At 35.8% G+C, this 15,564-nt stretch overlaps 1 protein-coding gene across 1 annotated transcript in view; it reads left to right on the forward strand.

Annotated features, from left to right (window-relative positions):
* The first annotated feature begins 8,118 nt into the window (after nucleotides 1–8,118).
* Nucleotides 8,119–15,564, forward strand: part of LOC132279460 (exocyst complex component SEC3A-like) — a 38,985-nt gene continuing 31,539 nt past the window's right edge. The window contains exons 1-2 of the mRNA XM_059781442.1: nucleotides 8,119–9,394; nucleotides 10,423–10,493. Of these exons, the coding sequence (XP_059637425.1) occupies nucleotides 9,217–9,394; nucleotides 10,423–10,493 (249 nt within the window). The 5' untranslated portion in view covers nucleotides 8,119–9,216. The remainder of the gene's footprint in view (nucleotides 9,395–10,422; nucleotides 10,494–15,564) is intronic.

Genomic DNA, 15,564 nt, shown 5'->3' on the forward strand with positions numbered 1-15,564 from the left:
CTTGGGTGATTTCTGAGACTCTTTTCTTTGGATTGACAACATCCTTTGAGGGCCAAGTCATTTCCACATTTTTCATTTTTCGACACTATTCATTTTTCGTCCTTTTCGCTATTTCGTCTTTTTCCCTATTTTGTCTTTTCCCCGTTTGTCATTTTGTTTGCAAAGCCACACTTCTTACGTTCGGAGTTAGTTTTTGACTTCATGTATCTTCATTCTAAGTGGTTTTCACGAAATACGTATCTTTACTTTTGTAAGAAAGTACTCTGGTTGTTCCCGGTGTCCATAGGGGCATGGATGCATAATTTTTCAGAATCTTTTTCTTTTCTTGGTGTGTTTTTCGTAAATATCTTTTGAAGATATTTTATTTTAGGGGTTTTTAAGAAAATGTTTTTGGAAGATATTTTCATTCTGGGCCATTAGTGCAGTTTTCACTTTTTGGATGGGCCATTGTGCAATTAATGAAAGTTATTGCTAAATGCCTTGTTTTGAGCCTGGATCCTCGTAAGGGATTCATTTTTACTTTTCGTCGGGTCATGTACTCATAGAAATTCCTCCTGGTCGTTGTTTTCCAGTTTCAAGGTTTCTAGCCCCTATTGCCGCCGAACTTGTTTGGGGCATAACTTTCTGGTCAAGACTCAATTTTTGACGTCGTTTCTTCCGTTGTTCATCTATTCTCATTTTGAATCTTTTTCATTCATAAGGTTTTGCCATTTGAGTCCGTCTACTCAAATTTCACTTTTTCGGACCTGGAGGGGCCCGTTCGGGGCACTTTTTGAGATTTCTACAAAAAAGGGATGAGATATTTCATTTTTCATCTTCCCCACTCTCCTTGCACAACCAGTAGCTCCCATGCTAGCCCAAGGGAGGCTGCCACCTTCTCTTTCCTCTTTTGAGCTTCATTCCTTTGTCAAAACATAATAGGGTCTTTGTGTTTATTGCTCGTCTTGGCGATACGCATCTTTCACCCTTATTAGAACCCATTTCTGACCAAATTTCGAGTTTGGTTTTGAATTCAAGTTGTGATTTTGATGGAGCTTCTTGGGGGTTCATGTAGATCATGTTGTCCTCGACAAAACCCTTCGGTATCGTCGGATTTGGAGCACTTTTTTTTTTTTTTTTTTTGTGGGCTTTTGAGATTTTCATCTCAAATTGAGGTAGGAGGTGTTTTAGGATTTTATATGTGTTGTATGGAGTGTTTTCCATGATTATAAAACTTGTATGCATGCTTTTGTTCAAAATCTAAAATTTAATTTAATTAATTTCTATGGGTAAGATTTAATTCTCATGATGTTATATGAATTAGAAATAAATTGTGACATGTTAGAAAATTAAGTTTTGATATGTTTGTTAACATATATTAAATTGGAATTATTTGAATAAGAATTACACTTTTTATTTAATAATTATCTTTTGTGAAAGTTTAATTATCATGGACGTACCTTGCATGAAATTAACTTGTAACATGCTTTTAAATTAAGTCTTGGTATGTTGTTTAACATACTTGAATTTGAGAGCATTTGGTTAAATATGAAAATATAAAGATTTTAATTAAAATGATTAATTAAAGTCTATTTAAAGGTTCCATTGGCTTAATTAAGTTTTTAACTTAATATTTGTGATGACTAGGACTTGTACACTAGCATATGTTTAATTGGGACCATTCAATGTTGTTTTAGAATCTATGAATTTAATTATCTTGTTTTAATTAAATTCCATCATATTGTTTTAATGACCTAATTAAGTTTTTCATATGGTATATGTAATGACCATTCTATGTTGTATAATATGTGTTAATTAGGGATCATTAAATCGAGACTTGAAACTTACAGAAATTAATTTGGTTATGTAATTAATTTCCGTCTCTATTGCGTTGAAGATTTAATCATGTATATAACATTGGCAGTAAGTTTGAAGCATGATTTTAGACTTGTAATGAGTTTATAAGTTATGCTTTCAATATTGAATTATATTATTATAGCGTGTAACGAATCGCACACTGAAGATTCAACATGTGATGTTATTATAACGCATAACGAATCGCGCTCTGAAGATTCGACATTTGTCATCCTATAGTAGTTGTGGATTTAGAGCATGTATTGTGTGGTTTCAACCTACTTGTACATGAAGGTAGTCTTGTGTACCATTTTATACATATATAAGTTGTTAACTTATTTATTTCGAGATAGTGCGCACTAGGGGTGGTATTACCAGCGGGTTAGTCCCCGTAATAGCCGTTGAGGTCTCGACAGAATTCCGAGCTTAGATGTCAAGTGTTCCACTAATTGATTTCACACTTTTAGATTTCTAGTTGATAACCTAGAGAATCTATGTCTTGATGTGTGGCATTAGATATTCTAATTATACTAAATTGCTATATTTAGTTGATTTCGCATTTTTAGATTTCAAGTTGATGACTTTGAGAATCTATATCTTATTGCTGGTATCGCTTGCTTCTATGTTGGTTAAATTACATAGATATTGTGATTGTGTTTTGTTATTCAAATGTAGCTTAGGAGTGATCCTATAGAATCATTTGGAACATAGACGTTAGGTGGCATGACCCACTTTGGTTGTTTTCGCACTTTAGATTTCAAGTTGGTAACTTTGAGAATCTATATCATGTTGCTTTGTATAGCATGCTCCTATGTGGTTTGAATTGCATGGATGATGTGATTGATGCTAGAAATGGTCTAGGGTAGCTTAGGATGCTCCCTGAGTCTCATCTTGACATAGACGTTAGGTGGCATGAGCCCCTTTAGCATGTTTCACCTTAAGGTGATAAAATTGTAAAACGTTAGGTTGATGTATGCTCATTTCCTACGAGTAAATTTATGTTGCTCACCCCAAAGTTACTGGGGCATATTTCAGGTACAGGATACAAGATTGGAGATTCGCACTTGCTTTGGTGATTTGTAGAATTGAAGTTTCTTTAGAAGCATTCTTGTTCACATGCAAATGTTAGCATGTTTAAGTTTTGCCTATGAAATGTAATTTTTCTAACTTGGAGGTTTGACATGCCAAATGTTGTAAATGAATTATAATAAGGCCATAGGCCATTTCAACATGTTTAAAATGTTATTTTACACTTACGTGTATGTCCACATCATCACACACTTGCATACAATTCATTTTGATCATGCAATGGGGGATCCATTTGAGACTTAGGAATTTCTTTCAGTTTTGGTGCTTAATACCTGTTTCGGTCGATTAGTGGCTTGTTTCGGTCAACCGATGGCCTTTGAATTTCAATTGAACAGTAAAAGTCCAATTCCAGTAGCCATTTTTCACTTCGAGCCACAAACCGGTCAACCGGTGTGTCATTTTCGGTCGACCGAAATGAAGGCTCATTTCGGTCGACCGAAATGAAGGCTCATTTCGCTTCTCTTCCTGGTCCATTTCGGCAGACCGAAGCTCCATTTCGGTCTACCGAAATGGAGCTGTTTTGTGGGTTTTGCTTGGTCAGTTGTTTCGGCTAGTTGGCTTTATTTGTTTGTTCCAACATAACCTTATCGATCTTATTTAAGCCATTTAATGGTGTACGTAGTCTAGTTTGAACTAGATCACATTCCTTTGGTCGTCATTGATGCCATAGGGTATCATTTGACCTTTTTATTCTAGTTCCACTTCTGGTTATTTCTTTGAGTTTCATGACTTCATGGAAAGTCATTTGGGTGTCTTAGGGATGATTGATATCTCTACAGGTCTTGTTTTTGGTTTCGCTTCCGCATTTCGGATCCTTTATCGGGTCAACTTTCGATTCATCACTGACGCACCGGGTTGAAAAAGTTGGGCCGTCACAAAAAGCAAATGGTGTCACCATCATAACTCCTTTCTATGGAGACTCGAGAATCTAAGTGGAATGGCAATGAAATCAAGCCTATAAAGCTTGTAGAACAAAAAGAAAAAGAAAGAAAATAGGGAGAGAAGAGAGAGTCGGAAAGGGAGGACATAAATCTAAGGGTGGCAATTCGTGTTCGCGGGTCATAATTGTGTCATGTACAACTAAAGATATTCTACTAAATAGCTCAACCCTAACGCGACCCGTTTAATATTTGTGTCAGGAACCTTTAACACTAACACAACCTATTTATTAAATGGGTTAAATGTGTAACCCGTTTAACGACCTATTTACTAAAAATTAAAAATTATATTATTTAAATTATTAATAATACTCAATCAAACAATAAATACTAAAAAAATATAAGTTCAATCCAACTAAATTACTAAATTGTCTATAGTCTATAAAAGAGTAAATTATAAGAAACAAGTTTTGATTGTTATTTTAAAACTTAAATATAAATTTGTTTATGACACATATAGTTAAATAGGTATAAACGGGTTACACGGGTTGAATCACCTTAATCCAAATATGACACGATTAACTAAAGGGGTTCATCGTGTCAACCTGTTTACAACCCAAATCCATTTAAAGTCAAGCCAAACCTGTTTAACTCATGTTGCATTCGAATCGTATTAGCGGGTTATGTTAAACTTTGCCACCCCTACAAAAATATGATGTTTCTTTCCTTCAACACACAAATATGTGTGTGTGTGTGTGTATAACTATACAGAAATCCAAAAGTCTCCCGTGGATCCCGAAATTTTATAAAATTGCAAAAAAGCCCCAAAAATAAAATATCTTAGAAATAATAATGCCAATGCCTCAAAATAAAGAAAATAAGTCCAATGTGTCCCACATAAATAAATAAAAAGTGTTAGGAATAATTCCAGAATACTTGACCCGGCCCGGTCCCACTTAACTCGAAACTTGAAAATGTCAATATATATATATATATATATGGAAAAAAGGAAAAATGGGGACAGGTCCTCAGAACATGTAGTTGTCCACAATACAATAAGTGAGAAATCGTTTTTAATTTGAGATTGGCAAATTGAATTTGTGAATTGACTGAATTTGCAAATTATGAGAGAATTCGATCTCATAGTGCTAATTTGCGCCTGGAGCATGAAGAGCGACACACCTTTAGAAGGATTGTGTAACTTAGGTCTTTTCTTTTCTTCTTTTCTTTCTCTCTCTCTCTCAAATTAGTAGAAGAGGAGAGAGAGCGTCAGGAGTTATAAGTAGGGATGGCAATGGGTAGGTTTAGGGCGGGGAGCGACATTCCCATCCTTATCTCCGTTTAGAATAATTATCCCCATCCCTGTCCAAAACTGTTTATTAAACGGGGCGGGGTGGGGATGGGTTTTGAAAATTTTGTTCGTACTTTTATTACGAATTTAATAAAAGTAAATAATGAAAACAAAATTTCAAATATGGTAATAATCTTTTTTGTCTCATGCGAATAAAAATAAGATTTAACTTCTCAATTTGAACTTGATGCTCCATTTGGTTGGAATGATAGAAGAACGGATTGAAGGGACAGGGGAAGGCATGGATGCTACATCCCTAGGGAAGGGAAGGTATCTCCCTCAATTTTTTTTTATTATTATTATTATTATTATTATTTTTGTTGAATTGAATGGATAGTAGAAATGATGGATGTGTGACATTTTTTTTTTCTTTGGTTGAAAGGAAGGGAAATAGTGTTTTATATTTTTTTTACTAAGGCCTTATTATATAAAATTATAAAAATTAGATATCTATTCTAATTTTTTGGGAAGGTTAAAAATGAAAATTAGTAATTATTCCTTCTTTCTTTCTCCTCTTCCCCCAATTTTGGGCGGATAGAAAAATAAAAAGCAACTTCATCCCTCCTTGTTTCCTCCTTCTTGTTCCTTACTTCCAACCAAAATTAGAAAAACTCTTTTGTCCCCAATCTCATTCATGCCTCCTCAATCATTTCCTCCAACCAAATATAGCATGAGACTTAATATTATTGTAGGAAAATGTAACGACCCGAACCTGAGGATCCGAATCACTAATCGGGTCCTTACCCGAACCTAAGGTCGTCTAAGGGCATTATGGTTAATTCTAATGTCGATACATAATATACGGGCCACCCCAAGGCTTTTACCAAAAAAAAAAAAAAAAAAAAAAAAGAAAAAAAAAAAAAAAAAAAAAAGGGATCACAGCCACAAAAGATGTCAAAATAGTCCACTAACCCATCTAAACTTATGAAGAAGTGTCGTCCGCCACTTCCTTCCCATGACTTGAAAATAATAAAGAAATGGATAAGCACAATGGCTCAATAGGAGGTGCCTAAGACACACCTTTTAATGACCCTGTGAATCCACACAAAGCATAAAGTAAAGATATACAGGATCATGCCATAGGGGAAAACACAATAACCATAACAACAACAACAACACTAGAGGTCATCCAACTATATGTATACAATGCATGCCAATGTAATACAATGACATGCCAATGTCCCTCCCCATTTCCAAAACATTTCCGTTTCACCATTCCAAACCATTAATGCAATCTGACCCATGGCAACTCTATAGTGTCACGAGAGAAGGATTGGTTAGTTTTCCCTGACCACATGGCAACTCCAAGGTGTCATTTCAGGCCTAGGTAGCTCAACCACGCTAGAATATCTCCTTAGTTCCCTCTGGGCCACATTAACGTCACAGACCACTAGGCAACTTCTCGGCGCCTGGGTTTTCGCAAACCATTTCAAAACATTTCCCCAAAAATCAATTTCTCTTCTTTAAAAAAATAATTAAAAAAAACAACTTTTTCCTTTCTTTCCCAATGAAATGCGTGAATACTTCATACCATACAAAACCATGACAATATATATACATTTCCACAATTCACATTCGACCACAACAATATAGCATGCTTTAAAGAAAAACTCACAACGAATTACATCATGTCTTGACATAAAGAAATTTCAGCATTTATAATTATACAAGGCAAACAATAATTTCAGTTTAGCATGTTTCATCACATCATTTCAATTAACATACAATTTCAGCCAAATAGTCACATAAATCACATTGGTGCATAAAACCCTCAATCCCATGAGCAAAATAATCAAATAAAGCATACTTAAAATCAATTTAAAGAGAAAAATTCACTAAAATCAAAGAAATTGTGTATTAGAACACCCCTACCTCAAATAGAAGAGCAATTCAAGTAAACCCCCCAAACAACCCCAAATTCGAGTTCACCCAAGTGCTCCAAATGGTGTTTTCTTCCTATCAATACGAAGCCCTCAATGCGCTCATCAACTTTGCCTTTTATAACAAGATCAAATTCTTAATGGTTTACTCTAGATCTGAGTTTGTTTAAGGGAAGAAAAAGAAAATAAAGAAACTGAGAGTGAAGAGAGAAAATGGCATGAGAATTGAAGCTATAATGGTTATGTAATGACCGGCCCCTTGGTCATTATAAAAATCAAGTCACAAGTGGGCCCCATGTGATAAACTATTACCACCATTAATTATTAATATATATACATATGCACTAACTAAATCACGACCACATAATAAATAGATAACTAAGTAATTGTACACAAAATAAATATGCATGAAATGCAATGGACCCGAAACACAATCTCCGTATACGACAATCCCGATAGCGAGTCCCACTTGGGACCTTCAGGTTCAAAAAACGAAAAAATGCCGAAGTAGTAACTAATGTATTTCCAAGAGTCCTGAGCTCAAGAAAATGCCCCAACCAACTTTCAGAACACACCTGGCACACCTCACGGTGTTCGACACGCAAAACGAGACAAATCCAAAATAATCCCAAAAAATCAAAAAAATCCAGAAAATGAAAAAAGGAAAAAATCAAGATCATTACAAAAAATATCAAAATAATATAGAAGTTCTTAATATATAACTAATAGTATTGAATATAAAATATAGTATAAGAATAAAATTGTAATTTATTAGTATAAACACGTGGGCACGGAGTGACCTTTTCCCATCCCGACACAGTATTTGTAATTTATCATTATAAATAGGCCAGTACAGAGCGACATTCTCCCCCCCAAATTATTTTAATCAGTTCCATAATCGTTTAAAACTGGATGAGGTGGCGCAAATATCCATGGTTATAACTGGACAATGCTTGTGTCTAACCCAAGTTGGATGAAATTCATCCTATCCAGTGATGTGGCTCAATAGAATTGTGACAAGTGTCAAAAACTAAATATAAAATTAAGTTGGGCATTGCACATCTATATAAGGGTGTAACCATGTTTTTTTCATTTCTTTTTATGTTTTCCTTCTCATCTTTTCTAGTCCGCCTCCGCCGCCTTCTTCCTCTTCCCTGTAACAGACAAACTGTGGCCGATAACAACCTAAATACTCACTCTGGCCCTGCCGATGCTGAAGCTTCGACCTCTTGGATCGACCTCCGAAACCTGGCTCCACCTGTGCGACCCACTCCTTAAGCTCTTTTATTCAACGAACACGATCGAGTTTGCTCGCCGCCCACTCGCCGACGTCGGAGTGCGCTTGCCTCTCAAAATCCTCTTTAGCCTCGCCTCCAATTTCTTTCCCCAAGGCCTGGGATTCGTAAAGCTTGAGTTCAAGCTTCCGGTCCGACGATACGACCGCCATAACCTCTCCAACGCCAATTGATGCCGAGTCCGACTCAGTGTAGTTGTTGTGTTGCTGCTGCATCAACGTCCTCGTAGACGGATTGTAGTGCCAGTACGCTCCTGACGCCTTCAATGCCATATCCTTGATCTGAAAAACCAAACATTAGCCCTAATTCACGCAGACTACACACACACATAAAGTAATTAGGGTTTCAGAGGTCGATCCAAGAGGTCGAAGCTTCAGCATTGGCAAGGCCAGAGTGAGCATTTGGGTTGTCATCGGCCACAGTGGTCTAGTCGTCGGTGATGGGAGGAGGAGGAGGAGGAAAAAGAAGAAGGCGGCGAACTAGAAGAGATGAGAAGGAAAATAAATAAAAAGAAAAAGAAAGATGGGTTATACTCGCAAAATAGATGGGCAATTCCCAACTTAATTTTATATTAGTTTTAGACAGTTTTTGCAATTCTATTGGACCACGGCGAACTTCAACCAACCTGAGTCGGACACCAGCATTGCCGATTATAACCCATGTTAAAAAAATAAAATAAAAAATAAAAAATAAAATCATTTGATTTTGTGGACCCACATTAGACGGTCATGTCACACGACCCGCGTCCCAGCAATTTCGACGACGGTTACACATTTCTGTTGAAAAAAAAAAAAAAAATCTCTATATTTTTCTCGCTTATGAACTGATCAATATCACATTTCTGTTCAGAGTTGGACCTCTGCGAGTAACGCAGAGAGAGAGAGACAACAATGGCGAAATCGAGCGCAGACGATTCAGAGCTTCGTAGAGCCTGTGAGGCCGCGATTGAAGGCACCAAGCAGAGGATCGTAATGTCTATTCGCGTCGCCAAGAGCCGCGGGATCTGGGGGAAGACAGCCAAATTAAGCCGCGGTCATATGGCCAAAGCTAGGGTTCTCGCCATTTCCAGTACGCCATTTCTCTTTCTATCATTCTCTTAATACACATTTCACAATTTTCGTAATCTGTGTGACACAACCTTTTCATTTGATTATCTATATACAATTTCGGTTTGATATGCATTGTTAATCTTCGTTCTCATCGCTAATCAATAATCTCTTGTAAAATCTTGAATAACAAGTTCTGAAATTCATTCATTCCACATGAAAAGCGCGGGGAAGATTAAGCTCTTGGAAAGTGATGTTACTTTAATATTGAGTAATGGTTATATTGATTTCTGAACAGTCAAAAAATTGAAATGCACGATTCCAATGAGTGAAATTGGTGACCACTGTTCGCTTTCAAATGTTGATTATGCAAGAGTAGAGGAAAATGGTTGTTTGTTTTTTTTTAAAACAAAAAATAAAAATCAAAAATTAAAAAAATTTGCAAAAAAGCACTGGTAATTGATTGTTGGAAAAGGTTGTCCAAAAGGGGCATGAAATCCCAGTTTTTATGGTCAGTAACATATGAAAGTCACTCCCCATTATGGATTTCTGCAATGAGAGCCTAATGCCTTTTGGTTGTATCAATTGATGGAAGTGTCATGATTCAGTAAGCTATAGTATACCTCTACATTAGGATTTTGTTATAATGCCGACGAGATTTTTCCTGCGCTGGGAGAGTGAAGGGTCATATTGTGACTCCTTAAAGGGCCCGGTCCTGTCAAATTACGTTTATTACTGATGTTGGGCTTTACACTTCAATTATATTTAGGGTCAATGGTATTAGACAATCTCAATTCTAATTGAGTATATAACTTAACAAGACCACCCCCTCCATGTTGTTTGGTGTTGTGAGATTCATTTACTTACTTATCTCTTTAGGTGCTGTAGTAGCTGTGTGCAATCAAATATTGGAGATGGAGAAACATTAGCCTTTGGTTTGATTGAATCAAATAAAATTTGAATTTCACAACTCTGTTGGATGATTCTTCTGACTCCTTAGTTATTGTCCATTAGAGTGGGATTTTTGGTAACAGCCTGTGGTTTGTGCAGCGAAACAAAAAGCTAAGCGGACTAAAGCTTTTCTTCGTGTCTTAAAGTATTCAACTGGAGGAGTTCTCGAGGTGATTCACATATTTCATGTTTATTCTTTGATTCTTTATTTACTTTTATGAATTCCAATAAATCTTCATTTAGAAAGAAAATATTTGCAGTGCTACTTAGCTGGGTTAAAAAAATAGGTGAATTCTTCCATTGGAAAAATTTTGGACTTCACACAACCATGGGTTCTTTTGTATCTTCATAGGATACAACTGTTTTTGCTTTGTGTACAAGGTTTTCACCCCTGCTTAGCACCTTCTAGTGAATCGGTTAGTTTACTATCAAAAAAAAAAAAAAAAGAGAGTGAAAATCACAGCCACGTTATACCTGTATTGTAGCTTGAGTGCTATCATATTCAACAGGTTATTGGCAGCTGCAACTTCTTTCAGTGGGGAGATCAACTAATAAGTGGCTCTATTTGTGGACAGGGTCACAAATTCGGATAGAATATTAGTTTATGCAGGAAACTGAAATAATGCATCAGAACTTAAAAGAGTGAGTATGTTATATATTTTACTTTCAAAAGCATGAATGAAAAAAAAAAAAAAAGCAGCCTTATAGCCAATACTTGATGAATGCATAGTGAAGAATAGTATTTTTTTTTTTTTTTGGTAAGTACATAATGAAGAATAGTATTGTAATTTGTACTCATATCATCATCCTTGACTCATAGCAGTGTCGGCCATCTGTCCATTCTATTCTATTATACACCATGTCTCCTCTAATTTTTAATGTTTTAAAGTTAATTTTAACTACTTTAATCCATGTTGGCCATCCTCGCTTTCTTTTACCTTCTATGCAAACTACTCTTCCCTTTCCAACAGGTGCACCACCTAAGTCTATTTTTTCTTATTTTGTCAATAATAGACGCTATTCCTAGAATCTCCCTCACGCTTTGATTAGTAACTCTATCTTTCCTAGTCGCTCCTATCATCCACCTCAACATCCTTATTTTAGTTATGTGACTGCATTATTCTTGTTTCTTTTTGAACACCCAACACTCGGGCCCCACATAATATAACTGGCGTAATGACCGTCCTATAAAAATTTTCTTGTAACCTATTTGGTACTTTTTTATTACATAAAATACCACTAGTTTGTCTCCATTTAGTCCAACCAACTCCAATCCTACTAGTAATATCATCATCTATTTTCCCATTTTCTTGTATTAGTGAAGTGTTGAAAATGGTGATTTTTAGTGACCCTATGATCTTGAATTGCTATTGTTATATTATTACTTTCTGATTCTTGTATAAATTTAAATTCGACATATTCTATTTTAGTCTTACTTATTTTCAGACCTTTTGTTTCTAGTGCATTTCGCCACGTTTCTAATTTTATACTTAAGTTTTTCTTAGAGGTATCCACAAACACTGTGTCATCCGCAAACAAAATGCACCATGGGATGTCTTCTTGTATATCTTTTGTTATTTCATCTAAGACTAGTGTAAATAAGTATGGGCTAAATACTGAAACATGGTGTAAACCCAGTTTTGTAGAGAAATTGTTAGTTTCTCCACAAAAAGTACAGACCCTAGTCTTGGTACCCTCTTACGTATCCTTAATAATGTTAATAAGATTTAAAGGTACTCATTTTCTATGTAAGGTCCACCAAATTACATACATTGGAATTCTATCATATGCCTTCTCTAAGTTTAAACTACGTGCAAATCTGATTGCTTACTTCTTTTCTTCTAGCAACTGCCTAAGTAAGTAAATGGCCTCCATAGTAGATCTTCCTGGCATAAAACCAAATTGATTCTTGGACACTATAATTTCATTCCTTACGCTTTGTTCTACAACCTTTCCCTCATTTCATTGTATGGCTCATTAATTTTATTCCTCGATAGTTACCAGAATTTTGTATATGGCCTTTATTTTTTATATTGGGACAATCGTACTTTTACTCCATTCATTGTGTACCATTCTTCCTTTTAAAATTTTATTGAATAAATGTGTTAGCAATTCTGTTCCCACATTACTTAGAGTTCTCCAAACTTCTATTGGTATGTTGTTAGGTCCCACTGCTTTGTTATTTATTTATTTTTTTTGATAAGTACACTGCTTTGTTATTACCCATCTTTTTAAGTGCATCCTCTATTTCTCTCTTACTGATCCTATTTATCATCCCATATTATGTTCATCGTATATAATTTCTTCTTTAGAATGTTCCTCATTCAAGATTTGTTGAAAATATTCTTTTTATCTATTTAATATGTCCATCACTTTAACTAATATATTTTGATCCATATCCTTAATGCATCTAATTTAATCCATGTCCCTAGTCAACCTATCTCTACTTTTTGCTAATTTATAAATATCTTTGTCACCTTCCTTGCACCCAATTTTTCACACACACTTTAGCTTCACCTTTTTATTATTATTATTATTAGTTTTTTTTGGTGCCATTGTTTAAAGTTCTTTCTCTTATTTTGAACATTTTGTTGTATCCCTTCCACCACCATATTCCCTTTTTAATAAATTTCTTACTTTTTTTTCTCTCCTAGAGTCTCCTAAGCTACCTTCTTAATACGATTTTAGACCATAAATTATTTATATTTTCATTCCAATTCCATTGTTTTCTTCGTCCAAATTGCTCTCCAAACGCCATCTTTTTATCTCCTTTCAACTCTTTCCACTTTATGGTTTTGTTGGCCACTTATGCTTTTCGACTTCAAAGTCCTTTGATCAACAAAGTCTAATACTAATAGGGTATGCTGGTTTGTTAGGCTCTCACCAGGACAATTTTTATTGTTAGTAATCTATCTCCTTGTCTTCTAACTTTTGCATTGTTACCTCTTATATAATGATTAACCTCTATGCCTACCCCATTCCTATGATCATATTTTCCACCTGAATAATAAAGTTTCCTCCACCAATTTCTTTAGCCTTTTCACCTTTCCATTTGATCTCTTGACGACAAGCTATGTTGATTTTTCTCCTTTTTAATGTATCTAAAAGTTCATTACATCTTCCCATTAAGGTCCCTATATTCCATGTAGTAGAAATATAAAAAGAAGAAAAATGAGAGAATTGTGTAAAGGCTTGAAATGAGATGAATCACTCATTCACAGCTCTAGTATTTATAGATAAAAGGAGCACATGCTCATATTACAAGAAAGGAAACTAAATCAAATCTAAATCAAATCACAACATATTCTAAAGCATATTCTATGGCATATTCTATAGCATAATCAAAACTCTGCTATTATGGTAAGTCATTCCATAAATCGTGGATATCATATATGCTAACACTCCCCCTCAAGTTGGTATGTGGATATCTGAAACAACCAACTTGGACAATGCATTCTCAAACACAATTTTGCTGACACCCTTTGTAAGAATGTCTACAAGCTGCTGAGAGCTTGTGACAAATGGAGTGCAAATTTAACCAGAGATGATCTTCTCTCGAATGAAGTGACGGTTCACCTCTATATGCTTAGTCTTGTTATACTGAATAGGATTTGTTGCTATGCTAATTGCAGACTTGTTGTTGCAGTAGAGTGAGAATGGAAGCGACATTGGAAGTCATCAAGGTTTTCAGCCATAGCAACTCACATACCCCAAGAGCTATAGCCCTATACTCTGCCTCTGCACTAGATCAAAAGACAACATCCTGCTTCTTACTGCACCAAGTAACCAAGTTACCACCAATAGTGGTACAATAACCCGGAGTTGACCTCCTATCTGAAATTGATCTTGCATAATCAGCATTTGTCCAAGTCTCAACACGTAAGTGACCATGATTGGCAAACAAAATACCACAACCTGGACACCTTTTTAAGTAGCGAAGGATCCAAATAGCTGCATCAAGGTGAGGGGCACGTGGAGAGTGCATGAATTGGCTCACGACACTCACGGCATAAGCAATGTCAGGTCGAGTCATGGATAAATAGATGAGCTTCCCCATAAGTCGTTGATACTAACCAACATCTGGCAACAACTCCCCCTCAGAATCAGCCAACCGATGATTCTGCTCAATTGGAGTATCAGCACGACGACCGCAAAGCTAACTAGAAGCAAAAAGCAAGTCAAGAACATACTTGCGTTGAGAGATGAAAATGCCAGCCTTGGAGCGAGCCACCTCAATACCCAAGAAGTACCGTAGGGGACCAAGATCCTTAATCTCAAACTGTAATGGCCCGAATTTCAAAGAACCCGGTACATCAGCGAGTAACTCGAAAACTGACCCGATAACGAGTCTGAAACGCGGAAGCAACAAAAGAGAAAAGTTCTCTAGAGATGGATACCACCTCTAAGACGGCAAAGTGACCTCCTAAGAGATCACGAGACTAATAAAGAAGCAAATGCAGAAGCTAGGGTTTAAAACGGTTAAAGATGCCATTAGGGGTAAAATGGTCATTTCAAACAGAAATGGATGCTACCGTGCATACCATTGGATAGAGAACGAAAAATTAATAAACTTTGACTCAAAAATCACTTGATTTGGAGTTAGAACGAAGAAGATATGAATTTATGAAGTTTTACAAAAACGTTGCCAAAATGTGCCCGGTACAATCGATTTGGCTACGAGCAGTCATTTTTTCGAAAACACGTGATTTTCAAGGCTAAAATGGGACTTTTTGGAAAAAGTTTGTGAAGAAACCCCCCCTAAAAATGAGTCCTCTGATCAACCAAGGTCCAAACCAAGAATGAAAAGCAATATAAAATGACCTAAATGCCCCCGAGTGCAAGGTATGTCAAGAAGATAAAAACATGCTGAAAAATGACATCCTTTACATACATAGAAAGTTCTTGGCCCTTGGCCTCATTATATACAAATTAAAGTAGCATCAAAATAGAGTACTTAAGTTCATATTACATATCCAAAAGGAAGCAAGGAATGCTTCTAAACAAGTTATACATTAAGAACTTCAAAAGAGCAAAATCATGCCAACACTTGCATGTCAAAAATATACAAAAGGTATCCAAATGAAACTCAAGCCAAGCTAGGGATGTTGTGCATCCAAAAAGAGAGTCTCCTTGCCTGAAAAACAAATATCAACTAGGGTGAGTAAACAAGTTATAGATGAAGCGTATGCGTATACCCTAAAGTTTCAATGGTTTTTATAAGTGTAATATAAACCAAACATA

The sequence above is a fragment of the Cornus florida genome, unplaced genomic scaffold (genome assembly GCF_030987335.1).
Source record: "Cornus florida cultivar Cherokee Brave unplaced genomic scaffold, ASM3098733v1 CherokeeBrave_3.0.0_Hap2_Chr10, whole genome shotgun sequence".
NCBI lineage: Eukaryota > Viridiplantae > Streptophyta > Magnoliopsida > Cornales > Cornaceae > Cornus > Cornus florida.